At 39.3% G+C, this 18,869-nt stretch overlaps 2 protein-coding genes across 7 annotated transcripts; both read right to left on the minus strand.

Annotated features, from left to right (window-relative positions):
* Positions 1-760: 760 nt before the first annotated feature.
* Positions 761-14,783, minus strand: LOC121201631 (complement factor H-like). Of its 3 annotated transcripts, XM_055503624.1 has the most exons (10): positions 12,506-12,598; positions 9,710-9,781; positions 9,444-9,632; positions 9,161-9,343; positions 4,528-4,719; positions 4,409-4,435; positions 4,035-4,193; positions 3,761-3,949; positions 3,604-3,629; positions 761-3,524 (listed from the first exon to the last, which is right to left on the minus strand). In XM_055503624.1, the coding sequence occupies exons 2-10, from the start codon at positions 9,765-9,767 to the stop codon at positions 3,510-3,512; spliced, it is 1,038 nt and encodes a 345-aa protein (XP_055359599.1). In that variant the 5' UTR covers positions 9,768-9,781; positions 12,506-12,598; the 3' UTR covers positions 761-3,509. The 3 variants fall into 3 exon arrangements, with proteins under 3 accessions (XP_055359599.1, XP_028988937.1, XP_040923945.2); XM_029133104.3 differs by lacking the exons at positions 9,161-9,343; positions 9,444-9,632; positions 9,710-9,781; positions 12,506-12,598 and adding exons at positions 4,808-4,990; positions 5,090-5,281; positions 5,359-5,513; XM_041068011.2 differs by lacking the exons at positions 9,444-9,632; positions 9,710-9,781; positions 12,506-12,598 and adding an exon at positions 14,687-14,783 and having other exon boundaries at positions 9,277-9,343.
* LOC121201632 (complement factor H-like) lies at positions 12,412-18,335 on the minus strand. 4 transcript variants are annotated; one of them, XM_029133097.3, is made up of 10 exons: positions 18,191-18,335; positions 17,923-18,114; positions 17,640-17,822; positions 17,360-17,551; positions 17,239-17,271; positions 17,008-17,040; positions 13,537-13,695; positions 13,275-13,451; positions 12,694-12,716; positions 12,412-12,614 (listed from the first exon to the last, which is right to left on the minus strand). In XM_029133097.3, exons 1-10 carry the CDS (start codon positions 18,243-18,245, stop codon positions 12,603-12,605), a joined length of 1,059 nt encoding a protein of 352 aa, XP_028988930.1. In that variant the 5' UTR covers positions 18,246-18,335; the 3' UTR covers positions 12,412-12,602. The 4 variants fall into 4 exon arrangements, with proteins under 4 accessions (XP_028988930.1, XP_055359598.1, XP_040923944.1 ...); XM_041068009.2 differs by lacking the exons at positions 12,412-12,614; positions 12,694-12,716; positions 13,275-13,451; positions 13,537-13,695 and adding exons at positions 15,707-16,052; positions 16,132-16,157; positions 16,359-16,529; positions 16,612-16,770 and having other exon boundaries at positions 18,191-18,334; XM_055503623.1 differs by lacking the exon at positions 17,239-17,271.
* Between the last annotated feature and the right edge of the window lie 534 nt (positions 18,336-18,869).

The following is an 18,869-nucleotide window of genomic DNA, read 5'->3' on the forward strand; positions in this document are numbered from 1 at the left end:
ATTTCTTTATGTTGTACAATGACACAGTTACATTAATGTGGATGAATCAAACTTAAACTGGCGGACAGAAGAGTAAAAAATTAAGTACTCAAGACAAAACTACAAAATGAGGACTGACTGTAAAATTAGTTCTCTAATATGAACACAAAACAAGCATTTAGAAAGTCCGGACATTGATGGGATGTGAGTCTACAATAAAGTCACCATATGTGAAACTACAGATTCAGCACTACTGATGAGAAAAATCAATGCATTCTATGCTCGCTACGACAACGTAGACTTCTCAAGTGACTGTGAGGAACTCTTGAGGCCGCCCCACCCACCACCACCACCACCACTATATGTTAGCTATGGGCAACAACAAAAGAGGAACAGAGGGCACCAAACAGTGATACTGGCTTTAACTCGCTTTACTCACTTAAAACAGAACTTTGGTATTAAAAAATACCACAGGTCCTAACACACTTACTGTACAATGGACATTAATAACATGATACTTTGCTTTCAGTTAACACAGGATTTCTGCCTTATTTGTTTAACACAGCACTCGTACTTTTAACACGACTGCAAATCAACACAAGAATTTGAATTTACTTGACTTAAAAATCTAAATCGCGTGCACCAGTCCGTTTGAAAGGAGCGAGTTGTCTTCTGTCTCGTAGTTTGAACCAAACCTTTAAGCTCCGGCGTTGGTCTGCCATCAGTTATGAGCTTTTGTTATGAAAATGTCTTAAGGCGACCTATATAATTCCCCTCCATCTTGAAAAAAATAAAAAAAAATAAGCTAACTGAGTTCGTTTGCTAACTCACTCGAGCAGCGCCAACGTCACTACTGTACCGCGAAGAGGCGCCTGACAAAAAAAAAACAAAAAACAAATCGCCTGACAGTAGCAGCCAAACACCTGTCGGCTTCCGTAGAGGCGACTTCCTGCCTTGCCTCATTTCGAGTTTTCTTTGTCCGTTTTTGCGCGATCAAGGAAGTAATTATGTCAAACACACATCTATAAACGCATTAATGAGCTTGTAGAAAGTGACGGTAAAGAAAAAATCCGCATTTTGTCGGTGACAAGCTGTGAAACAGGAAGCAATCGCTCCGCGTATGAACCCACGTAATGACGGCTCGAGAATGGGAGCTGGAGCCCTGGGCTGAGGCTCGGCTCATTGATGCCTCTTCTCGCGTTTCTCCCCATATTAGGGCCGGAAATGCGCATATTCAGCAATTTTACTTGTTTTACTTGTTAAGAAATTTTGAAAAATGTAAAGGAAATACATTTATAACACAGATCAGTGGACATATATTGTTTTCTATTTTTGTTATTATGTATTCATAATACAGCAACCTATCGTCATACACAACCAAACAGTTGAAACAGTGGGGAGTAACAGTACGTCTCACTCTCATGTTGGATCAGCACATCAGTGACACTGGAAAGAGAAGCCAAAGACTGTACATGTACATCATCCGTAAACTTAAAGGACTCCATGTTGCTTTCCACCTGCTACTGTTACTCTATCAAGTCTTCCAAGACTAATGTATTGATCACGTTTTAACATCCTCTCTGCTAACAACCGGAACAAACTATCAATGGTAACCAGAATTGTTGCAAAAATAATCAGCCTTCCCACACGCAACCTAGATGAACTAATTAATAATGCAATTAAATGCATTGCAATATCAATAGAAGAGAGTCCCACACAATGAATATTTATCCACTGCCCTCAGACTGCAGATAAAAGGCTCTGAGGAGCAGGAGAGTCCAAAGCCTAATCCCTTCAGACGTCACTTCACTAAACCAAAGACCCAGATTGACTATGTTGTTTCTGCTGTCATCTATTGTCTTTATTGTTACTATTCCCATGTCTATTATGATAATTACTCTTATTGTGCTTTTTCGTCGGTCTGTACCATTGTAAAACTAGTGCAATGTTTGTGGACAAGAATTTTCCCTTGGGGAGAATAAAGTATAAAGTAAAATAAATAGGAAAGGAAACAAAGGGTTTTCCAACTTTGAATATACATGAATTTAATTACATTATTATCTCTTCATGATGATAACAATCTACAGTGAACAATCTATTCTGCTCTTTAAAGTTTTGCGTTATTCTGTGTTTATAATACGTTTCGTAAACGTATCGGGGTGAGGCCTAACATGAAAAAGTTCCATAGTTAAATTACATAAATTACATTTCATTTAAATTAAAATCTGCAGCAACAGGATACTGTACAAGGCAAAGCAAAGTCAGAGCAAGATTAGAGGTCGATACACAGGTGAGACTTACGAGAACCGACCGCTGGAATGCTGGCATGAAACCCAAACAATCTGGCACCCTGAAATACAGGGACTGATGCAGCTGGGAGATCACATGAACGGAAGTGAAGTATGAACACAATACAAGAAAACAAGGAACAGGAACTAACAAAATAAAACCTGGAAATGGGTCAAACACAAACGCATGACACATGATGATTCCTGACATATATTATCACATATTGATCCTGAGCCTCTTCCCTACGAGTGGAAGACAGCTAAATTCATGAGCCACACGTTAATTGGAGAACTTCACACAGTTTATACAGCAGATACAGGATTATAATCACACAGCAATAAACCATGCTGCTATTTTTCTTATTCAGGCATATATGCAGAGAAAAAGGCACCAACCACCGGGAAGTTCAGACACTGGTCTGAATCTGGTCTGAAGTTATGCTGCTGTCAGCGCTCACTGATGTTGACTGGGATATGTTTTGGGTCAACGCTAATGATGTTGATGAATTATGGGAGCTATAACTGGCTGCTACGTTAACTGAAGACATGGTACCCATGGCTTCTACAGGACTACAGCGGACCAGGTAACACACCACCTGCTGCACGTTGCTCCTGGGTCTTAAGCTTCCTGACTAACGGGAGGGGACAGCAGGTCTCCCAGAACACAGCTCTTAAGATCAGCGGAGCTCTGGTGGAGAGAGTGACCAGCTACAAATATCTGGGTGTCCATGTCACTGAACATCTCATTTGCTTGGTTAAGAAGGCCAGGAAATGCTTGTCCTTCCTCAGGTAGCTGAGTTTAGGATTTTCATGGCTTTGCGCCAACTCTTTTACATGTAAATAATACAATCAGTGGTCTCTGGTAATATTACAGTCTGGTATAGGAACAGCAGCTCTCAGGACTTAAGGGACTTGAGGAGAGTGATGCTGAGTGCATCACCAGGACTAAATTGCTGACCTGCAGGATTTTTACATCAGGAGGTGCAGGTCCAGGGGACATTTGCCACTCCAACTATAATTAGAGCTTGAACTAAAAGACTAAACAGGAGCTTTTTTAAAAAATGTATTCATTATTCCAGAATGCTTTATTTATGTGTTTTAAGCATTGAACATGTTCTGAGGACAGTAAGAATTTATTGTCATCATATTTGCATTGAGGCGTTTTCCTTCAGGAGACGTTTCACATCTTTCCATCTTGGTGCTGTTTTCACAACCAGGCAGCAGCTGCTCCTCTGTTCGGTTTCACCAGCAGATATCCTGGTTCCAGCACAGACAGTTAACTACAGTATAACGTTAACAGGTGATGTAATGACCAGAGGAGAAAGTCGACACCTACCCGTACAATAAGATGATGAGGACAACCTACAAACAACAAAAAAACCTTAGTGAAGATTTCTATAACTATCTTTTATCTTGACTTAAAATAAATAAGGATAATGGGCTAAACAAAACGTTTGGACTGACATATAAATCTAAATGTGATGTTCACTTACAGCTGCGTGCTACAGTTAATATTCCATTCCTACATTTTACAGCTCTGGCAAACGGGGGGGAGGCAATTGCAGTACAGCGAAAATAAAGCATCTGTCCTTCTGGCACAATTGCATATCTGGAATCCAAATCTGCACGAACGAATAAACCTGAAGGATGCGTATCAGGATCCACAACACACTGTCCCGGAGCTATAGATGAACAGAAGTAAACACTTATGACTCAACATTCAAGCGTCATCTGATAGAGACTGAATGTGCATTGATCTGTTCCTACCTTTACACATTGGCAGATCTGACCAACTACCATCACTGTTACACACCACAGTCTCTGGGCCCATTAGTTCATATGGAGCAGGACAGCTGTATTTCAAAGCCATGCGGCTTGACACAACCGTACTCTGAGGAACGTATGGATAATTTCCACAATTGGCGACTGAAAATATAATAGATGTTGTTTAATCATGTCACATCCCCTCAGTCACACAGAGACCACAGAAACACCACAATATGATGAGTTGTTGTTAGGTTAAAATGATACAATTAAACCTGTGATATCAGCAGTTGGTAAATTAAGAAATATGCAAGTTATTATCAAATCAAGTAAATTTGGTTCATGCTGTATTAGGGAATCAATAAATGTGACTGTACCTGGTCTGAGTCCATTGTCAGACTGTTCTGTAAGACAATAAATAAACGTTTAGTTTTGTCCATTTACTGTTTGTTACAGTAAATCAACACACAACCATGTGTCCACACTGGTAACTTACTGCACGTTGGACCTTCAGTCCAGCTCCCAGATATGCAAACAACAGATATCATGGATTCTCCCTGCTCTGTGGTGTAGCCGTCCTCACACTGATACATCACTTCTGAATCTACAGCAAACAACTCCTGATGTGTCTGGTTGATTATTACAGCGTGAGGGAGTTGAGGAGGTTCACTGCATGAGTCTGTACGTTCTGGAAAAAACACATTAAAACACAATCAGACAGTTACAGTTAGTTGGTTGTTGTTCATTGTCACAACTCAAACAACTGACAGACTCACTCTCACAAATGGGCATTGAGGTCCAGTCTCCATTTATACAAGTGGCTGATAATACATTGTTTTTGGTTTCATATCCTTTGTCACATCTTATTTGTATTTTCCTTCCATTCGTGTACCATCCAGTTGGGCTTGGACTGTATCTTGTATTGGGGTTGACATCTGGTTGAACACAATTACTTTCATCTGATAATTGAAAAACAAAACCACAGTCAACAGGACAAAAGTTAAAAACACAGCATTTGCATTTCAGTAATTTAACGTATGTATTTAGGAACCACTTACTGATACACTGTGGTGGAGGAGACCACAGCCCATTGTTACATGCGCTTCTTGCCCACCAGCCCTGATCTGCTGGTTTATGTCCATTGTTACAGGTGTAGGTCAGCTTTGCTCCATGAGGATAAATGTCTTGCTTTGGTGTAAACAGACCGTGGTCCAGTACAGGAGCAGTGCAGGACCAAACCTCACTCTGTCCTAATCAGAACAAACAAGAAATTACTGTAGTGAGCACTACAGTAAGTGTAACATTAACAAATGTAAAATGTTCTCACCATGAAGTTCTGCAGGAAACCAAAGCAGAAGAACAAATCCAAGGTGTCTGATGCACATGTTTTAGGAAGATCCTGCAACAAGTTGAGTTAAACAACAAGTTCATTCTTCCCCTTATATCTTAGTGGAGCCATGTTGTTCACATCGTGTGAATGATCTGCAGCCAAAATCAACAGAGAGATAACTACAGAAGAGAACAACAAATAGATCGAAACACAGTCACAAAGCTCTGGGGATGACTTTCAGTAAATAAAATGTTGAAGAACAAATCCAAGGTGTCTGATGCACATGTTTTAGAAAGATCCTGCAACAAGTTGAGTTAAACGACAAGTTCAGAGGAGAACTTGTGATTGAAGCTTCTTCCTCTTATATCTTAGTGGAGCCACATTGTTCATTGTGTGAACGATCTGCAGCCAAAATCAATAAAGACACACAGAAGAGAAGAACAAATAGACTGTATTACAGTCATGAAGCTCTGGGGCTGACTTACAGTAAATGAAATGTTCAGATTGTCCAGGAACGCGATGCAATGAAAACGGGAATTCAGCCTTGATCTTTGGTTTTGGTTTGTGAAAACACAAATGTCTTCATGAACTCTACAAATTGAGAGATTCTTAAAGCTCTATAAAATCCTTTTCTCACTTTATTTTAAATCTAATTCCAATCAAGAGTAAGATTTAAAACATCACACAAAAAAATCACAGGAAACATTATTATCAATATTTTTGTTCCTATACAGCTTACAGTTTCCTGCATTTCCCTGTCAGATGTGCTCTATTCCCTTTTGTTTTTAGGTTGATAGAGCTGTGTTTTCTGCCTAGCAGCGGTTTTGATCTCTAGTTATCTCTGCTTTTCATTGTTTGTATTTAAATTGTTAGATCCTGCTCAGCGGAGGAGACTTGGAGTGACACACATTCTGTGTCAATGTAATAGAAACAGCATGGGGCAGGTACAAAGTGTACAATGAATTGTAAAGTAGCTTGGAGCACTCGTGGATGGGAGGCTGTGCTTGTCATACCTCAGCATTTTGTCACCACCGCCTTTTCCTGTTTTATTTTGTACTTTTTGGGGGTTTTGTTCTCCAATACTAGTTCCTGCTTCATTCTCTCATGTGATTCACCACCTGCATTCAGTATAGATCAGTACTCACCTTCAGTCCGTTGCATGATTGTTAGCTTAGTTCTCTGTGTCTACTCTCCAGCGATTATCGTGTGCCAGTTTGGTGTTTTAGACCTCAGCCTGTTTCCTGTGTCTAGTCCCTCTGTACTGTCGCTGTGCTTACCTGGTGACAACATTGTCTGTTTTTTGACCACCGACTTGCCTGCTCCCCTTGTTTTGCTGTTTCCACCTGTGTACCGACCTTTGCTTTTGGATTCTCGAGCTGTGATTAAACCCTTTTGAACCTACCTCTGGTCTCGGCCCTATGCCTGTGGGTCAAGACTCCTAACAGTGCTTAGGTTAATGTTTTTTTCATGTAGCAGTATTAGCAGCTTAGCACTAATTAGGAATATTCATAATAGGGACCTTTGCACATTAGTACTCTGATTAGTTACCAGAACTCAAAAAAGGGCTACTGATTGCCTCAAAGCTTTTAAGTTTTGAGCTTTTAAGATAGAAGATAATAGGTACAAAATTGTTAAAAGAAAGAAAAAAAAACACAGGGTGAGTGCTGTTACGTTGTAAAGACCATTAATGAGGAGTTAAGTAGGTTTGAATGGAATATTTCTGTTGCGCCGATGGAGAATTAGTTAGCTAACCTTACTAGCTAGCCAAAGTTACGTCCATGCTATAAACGGTTTCCAGGTCAGATGTGGGCGGGGTTTGCACGCACTGTACAGTAGAGGTGTTTGAGTCCGCGTCACTGATCTGAGATCAGCTTTACAAGCGCTGTTTGGGAGTAGGGGTGGAGTCTACTTGCACATTCATGAATATTCAGTTTTACACTCGGCGAACATTTAAAATTTACATTTAACATTTAGATTTAAGATTTACATTTAACATTTACATTTAGATTTTTGCACTATTAACTAAATGTGAGAAAACATGTTGTGTCGTTTAGTTAAATGTGAGAAAACTAGTTATATGTGCTCCTTTTACATTCGGCACCCCATAGATGTGACGTGCAACTGTACAACCTCCATTTGTAACGGGTCTCAAAACAATTTGGTGAATCTGTGGCGGAGTTTAGTATTTAAGCCTGTTGGTGAAAGAGGATGAAAAAAATACACGTGAGCCTTTAATGCTCTTCTCTCCAACAAGAAGTAAATCCACTAATAAGACACTTTTCACACAGTTGATACAACAAATACAGTATTATGTTCTCAACAATAAACCATGAAAACTTTATTTATAATGTGTTTTAATGATTGAACATGTTCTGAGCACAGTAAGAGTTTACGGTCGTCATGTTTGGATTGAGGCGTTTTGCTGCTGAAGACGTTTCACATGTTTCCATCTTGGTGCCTGTTTAACAACCAGGCAGCAGCTGCTCCTCTGTTCGGTTTCACCAGCAGGATCCCTGGTTCCAGCACAGACAGTTAACTACAGTATAACGTTAACAGGTGATGTAATGACCAGAACAGAATGTTAACTCTTACCTGTTGGTTTAGCCGTTCATCACAACCTAAAAAACACAGATTTTTAATTATTTATTTTCACGTGTTAATTTCTATTAACACAACTTAACCAATCATGCACCAAACTTAGAAAAGGCTGAAACTAAATGCTTAGTTTGACCAACATCTAAATCTAATTGTGATGTTACTTACAGGAACGAGCTACAGTTAATCTTCCATTTTCACATTTTACACCCCTGGTGTACCGGCTGTCGTGCAAACAGGGAAAATATCTGGTCTGTCCTTTTGGCACAATTTGGACTCCAATGTCAGGAAGAAACTGGCCCCAAGGCTTAGCAGGATCCAGAGTACAGTGTCCCTCAGCTAAAGATGAACAGAAATAAACAATTATGAAACAACATTCAAGTATCATCTGATAGGGATTGAATGTGCACAGAGCTGTTCCTACCTTCACATGTTGGTGTTTCTGACCATCTGCCATCATTGTAACACACCACAGTCTCTGGACCAATTAGTTTATAATTATCAGCACAGCTGTATGTCAAAGCCATGCGGCCTCGTATAACTGCACTGTGAGGAATGTGTGGTAAATTTCCACAAATGGAGACTGAAAAAAATCAAAGGGGTTTTACCTTTGTCCCAGATTCTCTCCACTAATCTCAGCAGACCATTATTCAAAAACAGTAATTAGATCATTAATGTGATTCTGACCAAATGCATCTTAAAATGTTTAGTGAGGTCATGTTATGAAAAACATTATTGTATAAGTCAATAAACTGAACCATACATAGTAATCAATGAATGTGATTGTACCTGGTATTGTCATAGATCCATTGTCAGACTTTTCTGTAAGACAATTAATAAGCATACAGTTTTGTCTATTTACAGTTTGACACTGATGTTACAGTAAATCAACACAACTCATTTAACGTGTGTCTGGTCACTTACTGCAGGTTGGACCTTCAGTCCAGCTTCCAGATATGCAAATAACAGATGTCATGGATTCTCCCTGCTCTGTGGTGTAGCCATCCTCACACTGATACATCACTTCTGAATCTACAGCAAACACCTCCTGATGTGTCTGGTTGATTATTACAGCGTGAGGGAGTTGAGGAGGTTCACTGCATGAGTCTGCACTTTCTGGAAAAGACACATTAACACAAAATCAGACAGTTACAGTTAGTTGGTTGCTGTTCATTGTCACATCTCAAACCACTGACAGACTCACTCTCACAGATGGGCATTGAGCTCCAGTCTCCATTTACACAAGTGGCTGATAATACATTGTTTTTGGTTTCATATCCTTTGTCACATCTTATTTGTATTTTCTTTCCATTCTCGTACCATCCAGTTGGACTTGGACTGTATCTTGTGTTGGGGTTGACGTCTGGTTCAACACAACTACTTTCATCTGACGCAAGAAGAACAAAACCACAGTCAACAGGACAAAAGGTAAAAACACAGTTTGATGCGTTTCAGTAATTTAACGTATGTATTTAGGAACCACTTACCGATACACTGTGGTGAAGGAGACCACCACCCACTCTTACACATGCTCATAACCCACCAGCCCTGATCTATTGGTTTATGTCCATTGTTACAGGTGTATGTCAGCTTTGCTCCATGAGGATACATGCCCTGCTTTGGTGTAAACAGACCGTGGACCAGTACAGGAGCAGCGCAGCGAATATCACTTTCTCCTATTCAGAACAAAGAAAAAATTACTGTAGTGAGCACTACACTAAGTGTAACATTAACAAATGTAAAATGTTCTCACCATGAAGTTCTGCAGGAAACCAAAGCAGAAGAACAAATCCAAGGTGTCTGAGGCACATGTTTTAGGAAGATCCTGCAACAAGTTGAGTAAAACGACAAGTTCAGAGCAGAATTAGGCGACGATTGAAGCTTCTTCCTCTTATATGTCAGTGGAGCCACATCATTCACATTGTGTGAATGATCTGCAGCCAAAATCAATAAAGACACACAGAAGAGAACAACAAATAGACTGTATTACACTCATGAAGCTCTGGGGCTGACTTACAGTAAATGAAATGTTTAGATTGTCCAGAAACGCGATGCAATAAAAACAGGAATTCAGCCTTGATCTTTGGTTTTGTTTTGTGAAAACACAAATGTCTTAATGAACTCTACAAATTGAGAGGTTCTTCAACCTCTATAAAATCCTCCTCTCGCCTCATTATTTTAAATCTAATTCCAATCAAGAGTAAGATTTAAAACATCACACAAAGAGATCACAGGGAACATTATTATCAATATTTTTGTTCCTATACAGCTTACAGTTTCCTGCATTTCCCTGTCAGATGTGCTCTATTCCCTTTTGTTTTTTAAGTTGATAGAGCTGTTTTTTCTGCTTAGCAGCGGTTTTGATCTCTAGTTATCTCTGCTTTTCATTGTTTGTATTTAAATTGTTAGATCCTGCTCAGTGGAGGAGACTTGGAGTGACACCCATTCTTTGTCAATGTAATAGAAACAGCATGGGGCAGGTACAAAGTGTACATTGAATTGTAAAGTAGCTTAGAGCACTCGTGGATGGGAGGCTGTGTTGTGGTTAATGTTGGTTCATGTAGCAGTTTTAGCAGCTCAGCAATAATTAGGACTCTTCATAATAGGGACTTTTGCACATTAGTACTTTGATTAGTTACCAGAACTCAAAAAGGGCTATTGATTGCAAGTTTGAAGTTTTGAGCTTTTAAGATAGAAGATAATAGGTACACAGGGTGAGAACACTTACAAGCAACAGATTTTGATTGCCATGAAATTGGTATTTTGAACTCAATATACTAAATGCTATGTTTATTTAAGTCAAAATCTATAATAGCATGAACTCATCTGCTAGACTACTCTACTTAAAACTTTACGTTTAGTGCACTAATTACCATTTCGATTTAATTTAAGCATCACTTAATATGTCAAAACAGAATTTTATTAATAACTTCTAAATCAGTTTAGATCTTTACTGAAAACTGTAATGCAGCTGTCAACCAGACATACTGTACCTATGCCAAAAATATATTATGTATGTAGTAGCAAACACTTGTGTAACATCACAAACTAAGAACTAATGATTAGCTTTTTATAAAAAAATAAGTTTACACTGCTTAATCAATTTAATTATTTTGAACATTCGGGTTTACAGTGTAGGTCTGCCCCAGTACAAAAATATATAATATATAACACACAAACCTACTGTGTCAACCTTCCTTCTGTTCGAACAGTGTAGTACAATTAACCATATGATCTATTTCTAAATGAATTATACAGTCGAATTAAAAATGTTTTTTAAAAATGTAATTGAAGACCAAATAAATAAATATGTATCCCTCAGCTAAGCAGCAGCAGCCGTGTGATACTGAACAGATCACAGTGTGTGGAGGTGATGGAAACAACAACAACCTCCGATACGATAACGCAGACTTCAGACCCCATCAAAGCTTTATTCAGACCACGGTTTCCACAGCTTTTAACACAGACTCACATGTTACCACAAGTTGAGTTAGTATCATTCAGGAATTTACAACTCCTGACAAATGAAATTAGTTATTTCATTTCAGAATGACCAATGTGTCCTTGGAGGCTTCAGCCAGTCATTACCAAAGAAATCAATGTGATTGTTACACCTCAGATTCAGACAGAATGCGTCTGTGAACTGCAGAGTCAGCAGCTGTGTTTTCTTTTTTTCTTTTTCTTTAAAAAGAACGAGCATTGGTTTAAAGAAGCATCTGTCTGTGATGGTTTCTGCATCAGTCAGTATCTCACTATTTACTGGATGCACTGACATGAGCTCATACACAGAATTTACTGCTACAGGTAAGCATCATATTTATAACACCATCCCTCCTGCGTGTTTTCTCTCTGTTTGTATTGACTGCATAAATATTATTATTTGTAAGTTAATTCATTCATGTTGGATAATGACACCAGTAATGTGGATGAAGAGGAAAAGAAACAAAGATTAAATTAATTTACGTGAATTAAATTACGTTATTATTGCTTTATGATGATAACAACCTGCAGCGAACAATCTATTCTGCTCTTTAAAGTTTTGCATGATTCTGTGTTTATAATGTGTTTCATAAACGTCTCATGGTGACGTCTGATATAAATAAAATAGAGGAGGGAAGAAAACTTTAAATAATTACATTCAATTAAATATGAATTTAAATCTGAACAAAAACATGGTGATTTATAAACTATTATATTTGTTTGTGACATTGTTTAATTCATTTTATTTTTGTTTTTTTTCATGTAAGTTTATATTTATTTCAAGTGCCGATGAATTAACATACTGTAAGGTGAAAATTAGCACGAGTTGAACATCTACACTTGATATGTGATGTCATATATTATCAAGTGTTGATTCTGAGCCACTTCTGGACGAGTGGAACACAGCTAAATTCATGAGCCACAGTATTTATGTTACTGAAAGCCCTTCACACAGTTAATAAAGCAGATACAAGATTATAATCACACAAAAATAATGAAAACTTTATTAATAATGTGTTTTAATCAATAACCATGTTCTAAGCACAGTATGAATTTACTGTCATCATACTTGGATTGAGGCGTTTTCCTGCTGCAAACGTTTCACATGTTTCCATCTTGGTGCCTGTTTAAAAACCAGGCAGCAGCTGCTCCTCTGTTCGGTTTCATCAGCAGATTCCCTGGTTTCGGCACAGACAGTTAACTACAGTATAACGTTAACAGGTGATGTAATGACCACAAGAGAAGGGGGCCACTTACCAAAATACCATTGTCGAAACAACCTACAAAAAAAAAATAGAAAAACATTAGTGTGTTAGAATCCTGCTAACAAATACACTAAACTGCATCAAGCTCCTCAGAAGCTGCGCTGACTCGGCTGCTAAGACAAGCAAACCCTTACAGGAGAAAGTCCTACCAGCTCTGGCCTGCTCTACTCAGAGCATCTGGACAAGGGCAACAAACAAATTGAGGACCCAAATGCACGACCCACAAATAAACGTTCAATATAAGTGACTTAATAACACAAACACATCTTAAGATACACTCTAGAAGGAACTAAGGCAAGGTGAAAACAAAGAACGTAAGAGGACAGCATAACTTATATCCACAAACCAGCCAAAGCTGTGCATATACTAGGAACCTAAATACTACTAACACAGGTGACACTAGTTACACCGATTACAACACAGGAAGCAAACAGGAAAAAAGGACAAATGACAGGACTGAATCAAAAGTCAAAGTGCTCCCGGCAGGTTTGATGAGCTCACTATAATTCTATAATTATCTTTGGCGCTTAGTTTGGGTTGAGATATAAATCTAAATGTAATGTATTTACTTACAGTAACCATTTACATCCAATATTCCATTTTTGCATGTTACAATCCTGGTGTAATATTTGCTTTCTGGACGACACTGAACTTGTCTCGTCTCTCCGTCTGCCACATGTTGAACTGGATATTCAGGAATAAAATAGCCCCTAGGATACTGAGCAGGATCCAGAACACAGTGTCCCTCAGCTAAAGATGAACAGAAGTAAAAACTTATGAATCAACATTCAAGTATCATCTGATAGGGATTGAATGTGCACAGAGCTGTTCCTACCTTCACATGTTGGTGTTTCTGACCATGTGCCATCATTGTAACACACCACAGTCTCTGAACCACTTAGTTTATAATTATCAGCACAGCTGTATGTCAAAGCCATGCGGCCTCGTATAACTGCACTGTGAGGAATGTGTGGTAAATTTCCACAATTGTAGACTGAAAAATAAAAGATGTTCTTTAACTTTGTCACAGATTCTCACTATCTCAGCAGACTATTATTCAAAAACAGTAATTAGAACATTTATGTAAATCTAACGCTTCATTAAAGACTTGGACAAAATGCACCTTAAACTATTTAGTGAATTAGTTTAATGACAATAAACACATAGTTCATTTATTGTTTGACACTGATGTTACAGCAAATCAATTGACATGGACCTTAAAAAAATATATACAAGTTACTATCAAATCAATGAAGTAATTTTGTTTCATGTCATAAAGGAATCAATGAATGCGAGTTTACCTGGTCTGATCGCTGGTGCAGTGTCAGACTGTTCTGTAAAACAATAAATGTTCATTTACTGTTTGACACTGATGTTAAAGCAAATCAACACAACTGATTTAAGGTGTGTCTGGTCACTTACTGCAGGTTGGACCTTCAGTCCAGTTTCCAGATATGCAAATAACAGATGTCATGGATTCTCCCTGCTCTGTGGTGTAGCCGTCCTCACACTGATACATCACTTCTGAATCTGCAGCAAACACCTCCTGATGTGTCTGGTTGATTATTACAGCGTGAGGGAGATGAGGAGGTTCACTGCATGAGTCTGTACGTTCTGGAAAAGACACATTAACACACAATCAGACAGTTACAGTTAGTTGGTTGTTGTTTATTTTCACAGCTCAAACCACTGACAAACTCACTCTCACAGACGGGCATTGAGCTCTAGTCTTCATTTATACAAGTTGCTGATAATACATTGTTTTTGGTTTCATATCCTTTGTCACATCTTATTTGTATTTTCCTTCCATTCTCGTACCATCCAGTGGGGCTTGGACTGTATCTTGTGTTGGGGACGACGTCTGGTTGAACACAACTACTTTCATCTGACGCAAGAAGAACAAAACCACAGTCAACAGGACAAAGGGTAAAAACACAGTTTGATGCATTTCAGTAATTTAACATATGTATTTAGGAACCACTTACCGATACACTGTGGTGGAGGAGACCACAGCCCATTGTTACATGCGCTTGTTGCCCACCAGCCCTGATCTGCTGGTTTATGTCCATTGTTACAGGTGTAGGTCAGCTTTGCTCCATGAGAATAAATGTCCTGCTTTGGTGTAAACAGACCGTGGACCAGTACAGGAGCAGCGCAGGACCAAGCCTCACTTTGTGCTGACTCAACAATAAACAGGGTTACTCCACTTTAACCAACAGTAGTTAGTGCATGTGGTATATTCAGTGTTCCTACCTCGCAGCCCCGCAGGAAGCCAAATCAGAACCAGTCCAAGATACCTGATGCACATGTTTTCCAGAAATAAATGTGTCCCTGAACCAAACGGAGCTAAAACCCTGGATCAGATCAGGTCCAGTTAATCATTGTGGATGAGCCTCCTCTGCAACGTTTGAAGAGCAAACACTCAGTCGTCTGCCAAAGCAGAGAAACACACAGAAGAGGACAAGGAGCACGACGCCTCAGACGAGGAGGAAAATGAAACGTTCACATCAGCGACGTTTGAAACCTTCCTGACAAATCTCCGTCTTTAATGGTTATGATCTGTGTCTTTGCCTTCTTTCCTCTCTATTCAGTGACTCGTGTTCACATTTACCTGTAACCTGCTGTTTCTGTGTTTGGCCTTAAATAAATAATAATATTAATAATAAAAGAATAACAATTGCTTAGTTTCGGTTGTGATCAGGACAAACCTGATCCTGGTCGTGTGGATCAGCCAATGCTGGGCTGTAACGGACCTTTCAGAACTGTGGGTTCAGACGCAGGTGGGACAAGGACACACACTAGTGCTCCAGTGACGACGCCGGCCTTCATCCATGACCTGTTCTGTGAGAAAGCGTCTGATGTGACGTGCAGCTGTACAGCCTCCGTTTGTAACGGGTCTCACAACAGTTTGGTGAATCTGTGACGGAGTCCAGTATTTAAGCGCGTTGGTGAAAGAGGAGGATGAGAAATACACATGAGCCTTTAATGCTCTTCTCTCCAACAAGAAATAAATCTACTAATAAGACACAGTCTCCAGTAACTTATTGGCTCCATGAAGATTTCACACAACACTCTACAACTTGTGTCAGACTGTGATGGAAAACTTTGAAGTGACTTTTCACACAGTTGATACAGCAAATACAAGTTTATGTTCACAGCAATAAACCATGAAAACTTTATTTATAATGTGTTTTAATCATTGAACATGTTCTGAGCACAGTAGAGGTTTACTGTCGTCATGTTTGGATTGAGGTGTTTTGCTGCTGAAGACGTTTCACATGTTTCCATGTTGGTGCCTGTTTAACAACCAGGCAGCAGCTGCTCCTCTGTTCGGTTTCACCAGCAGTTTTCCTGGTTCCAACACAGACAGTTAACTACAGTATAACGTTAACAGGTGATGTAATGATTTGAAAAGAAAGGGAACACTTACATTATCCCTGTCCTGAGACAAGCAACCTATAAAAAAAACAGAAAAACATCAGTGAAGATTTACATCTTTGACGTATTTATGTTTTACATTTGTGATTTATTATGAACTCAAGTTAACTAATAAAATGTGACAGAATTAACTAATAAATAAAGAGAAAAGATTAAGTATAATAAATATAATAATGAAGTTGGACTGGACATATTAATCTAAAGGTGATGTTTACTTACAGTAAGGTGCTACAGTTAATATTCCATTACTGCATCTTACACCCCTGACGTGGCTGTCCCGAAAACAGTGAAGGTATCTCGTCTCTCCTTCTGGCACATTTTGAGCTTGATAGTCACGATTAAATGTTCCCTTAGGATACTGAGCAGGATCCAGAACACAGTGTCCCTCAGCTAAAGAACAGAAGTAAACACTTATGAATCAACATTCAAGTATCATCTGATAGGGATTGAATGTGCACAGAGCTGTTCCTACCTTCACATGTTGGTGTTTCTGACCATGTGCCATCATTGTAACACACCACAGTCTTTGGACCAAATAGTTTATAATTACCAGCACAGCTGTATGTCAAAGTAATGCGGCCTTGTAAAACTGCACTGTGAGGAATGTGTGGTAAATTTCCACAATTGGAGACTGAAAAATAAAAGATGTTCTTAAACTTTGTCACAGATTCTCAATATCTCAGCAGACTATTATTCGAAAACAGTAATTAGACCATTTATGTGAATCTAACGCTTCATTAAAGACATAGACAAAATGCACCTTAAACTATTTAGTGAATTTGATTTCAGCAAATGATGAAATATACACAATATTATGGTATAATAAACTGAGTCATATACTGTATAGGAATCAATAACTGTGACTGACCTGGCATCGTCATAGGACTAGAGTCAGGTTTTACTGTAAGACAATAAACACATAGTTCATTTACTGTTTGACACTGATGTTACAGCAAATCAACAACAGTAATTAGATCATCCACATGATTCTACCTTTTACAATCTGAAATGGACCTTAAAAAAATATATACAAGTTATTATCAAATCAATGAAGTAAGTTTGTTTCATGTCATAAAGGAATCAATGAATGCGAGTTTACCTGGTCTGATCGCTGGTGCAGTGTCAGACTGTTCTGTAAAACAATAAATGTTCATTTACTGTTTGACACTGATGTTAAAGCAAATCAACACAACTGATTTAACTTGTGTCTGGTCACTTACTGCAGGTTGGACCTTCAGTCCAGTTTCCAGATATGCAAGTGACAGACTTCCTGGATTCTCCCTGCTCTGTGGTGTAGCCGTCCTCACACTGATACATCACTTCTGAATCTGCAGCAAACACCTCCTGATGTGTCTGGTTGATTATTACAGCGTGAGGGAGATGAGGAGGTTCACTGCATGAGTCTGTACGTTCTGGAAAAGACACATTAACACACAATCAGACAGTTACAGTTAGTTGGTTGCTGTTCATTGTCACATCTCAAACCACTGACAGACTCACTCTCACAGACGGGCATTGAGCTCCAGTCTCCATTTATACAAGTGCCTGTTAATATATTGTTTTCGGTTTCATATCCTTTGTCACATCTTATTTGTATTTTCCCTCCATTCTCGTACCATCCAGTGGGGCTTGGACTGTATCTTGTGTTGGGGTTGACGTCTGGTTGAACACAACTACTTTCATCTGACGCAAGAAGAACAAAACCACAGTCAACAGGACAAAGGGTAAAAACACAGTTTGATGCATTTCAGTAATTTAACATATGTATTTAGGAACCACTTACCGATACACTGTGGTGGAGGAGACCACAGCCCATTGTTACATGCGCTTGTTGCCCACCAGCCCTGATCTGCTGGTTTATGTCCATTGTTACAGGTGTAGGTCAGCTTTGCTCCATGAGAATAAATGTCCTGCTTTGGTGTAAACAGACCGTGGACCAGTACAGGAGCAGCGCAGGACCAAGCCTCACTCTGTGCTGACTCAACAATAAACAGGGTTACTCCACTTTAACCAACAGTAGTTAGTGCATGTGGTACATTCAGTGTTCCTACCTCGCAGCCCCGCAGGAAGCCAAATCAGAACCAGTCCAAGATACCTGATGCACATGTTTTCCAGAAATAAATGTGTCCCTGAACCAAACGGAGCTAAAACCCTGGATCAGATCAGGTCCAGTTAATCATTGTGGATGAGCCTCCTCTGCAACGTTTGAAGAGCAAACACTCAGTCGTCTGCCAAAGCAGAGAAACACACAGAAGAGGACAAGGAGCACGACGCCTCAGACGAGGAGGAAAATGAAACGATCACATCAGCGACGTTTGAAACCTTCCTGACAAATCTCCGTCTTTAATGGTTATGATCTGTGTCTTTGCCTTCTTTCCTCTCTATTCAGTGACTCGTGTTCACATTTACCTGTAACCTGCTGTTTCTGTGTTTGGCCTTTAATAAATAATAATATTAATAATAAAATAATAACAATTGCTTAGTTTCGGTTGTGATCAGGACAAACCTGATCCTGGTCGTGTGGATCAGCCAATGCTGGGCTGTAACGGACCTTTCAGAACTGTGGGTTCAGACGCAGGTGGGACAAGGACACACACTAGAGCTTCAGTGACGACGCCGGCCTTCATCCATGACCTGTTCTGTGAGAAAGCGTCTGATGTGACGTGCAGCTGTACAGCCTCCGTTTGTAACGGGTCTCACAACAGTTTGGTGAATCTGTGATGGAGTCCA

Source organism: Betta splendens, chromosome 17 (genome assembly GCF_900634795.4).
Source record: "Betta splendens chromosome 17, fBetSpl5.4, whole genome shotgun sequence".
Classification (NCBI taxonomy): domain Eukaryota; kingdom Metazoa; phylum Chordata; class Actinopteri; order Anabantiformes; family Osphronemidae; genus Betta; species Betta splendens.

Coding starts and splice junctions, on each gene's coding strand:
- LOC121201632 (XM_029133097.3), bottom strand. CDS start 18,245: ATGTGCATCAGGTATCTTGGACTGGTTCTGATTTGGCTTCCTGCGGGG. Junction 17,041..17,238: donor TGCACCAGCGATCAGACCAG/GTAAACTCGCAT, acceptor ATTGTCTTACAG/TAAAACCTGACTCTAGTCCT. Junction 13,452..13,536: donor AGAAACACCAACATGTGAAG/GTAGGAACAGCT, acceptor GTTCATCTTTAG/CTGAGGGACACTGTGTTCTG.
- LOC121201631 (XM_029133104.3), bottom strand. CDS start 5,416: ATGTGCATCAGACACCTTGGATTTGTTCTTCTGCTTTGGTTTCCTGCA. Junction 4,436..4,527: donor GACTGAAGGTCCAACGTGCA/GTAAGTTACCAG, acceptor ATTGTCTTACAG/AACAGTCTGACAATGGACTC. Junction 4,194..4,408: donor TGACAATGGACTCAGACCAG/GTACAGTCACAT, acceptor TTATATTTTCAG/TCGCCAATTGTGGAAATTAT.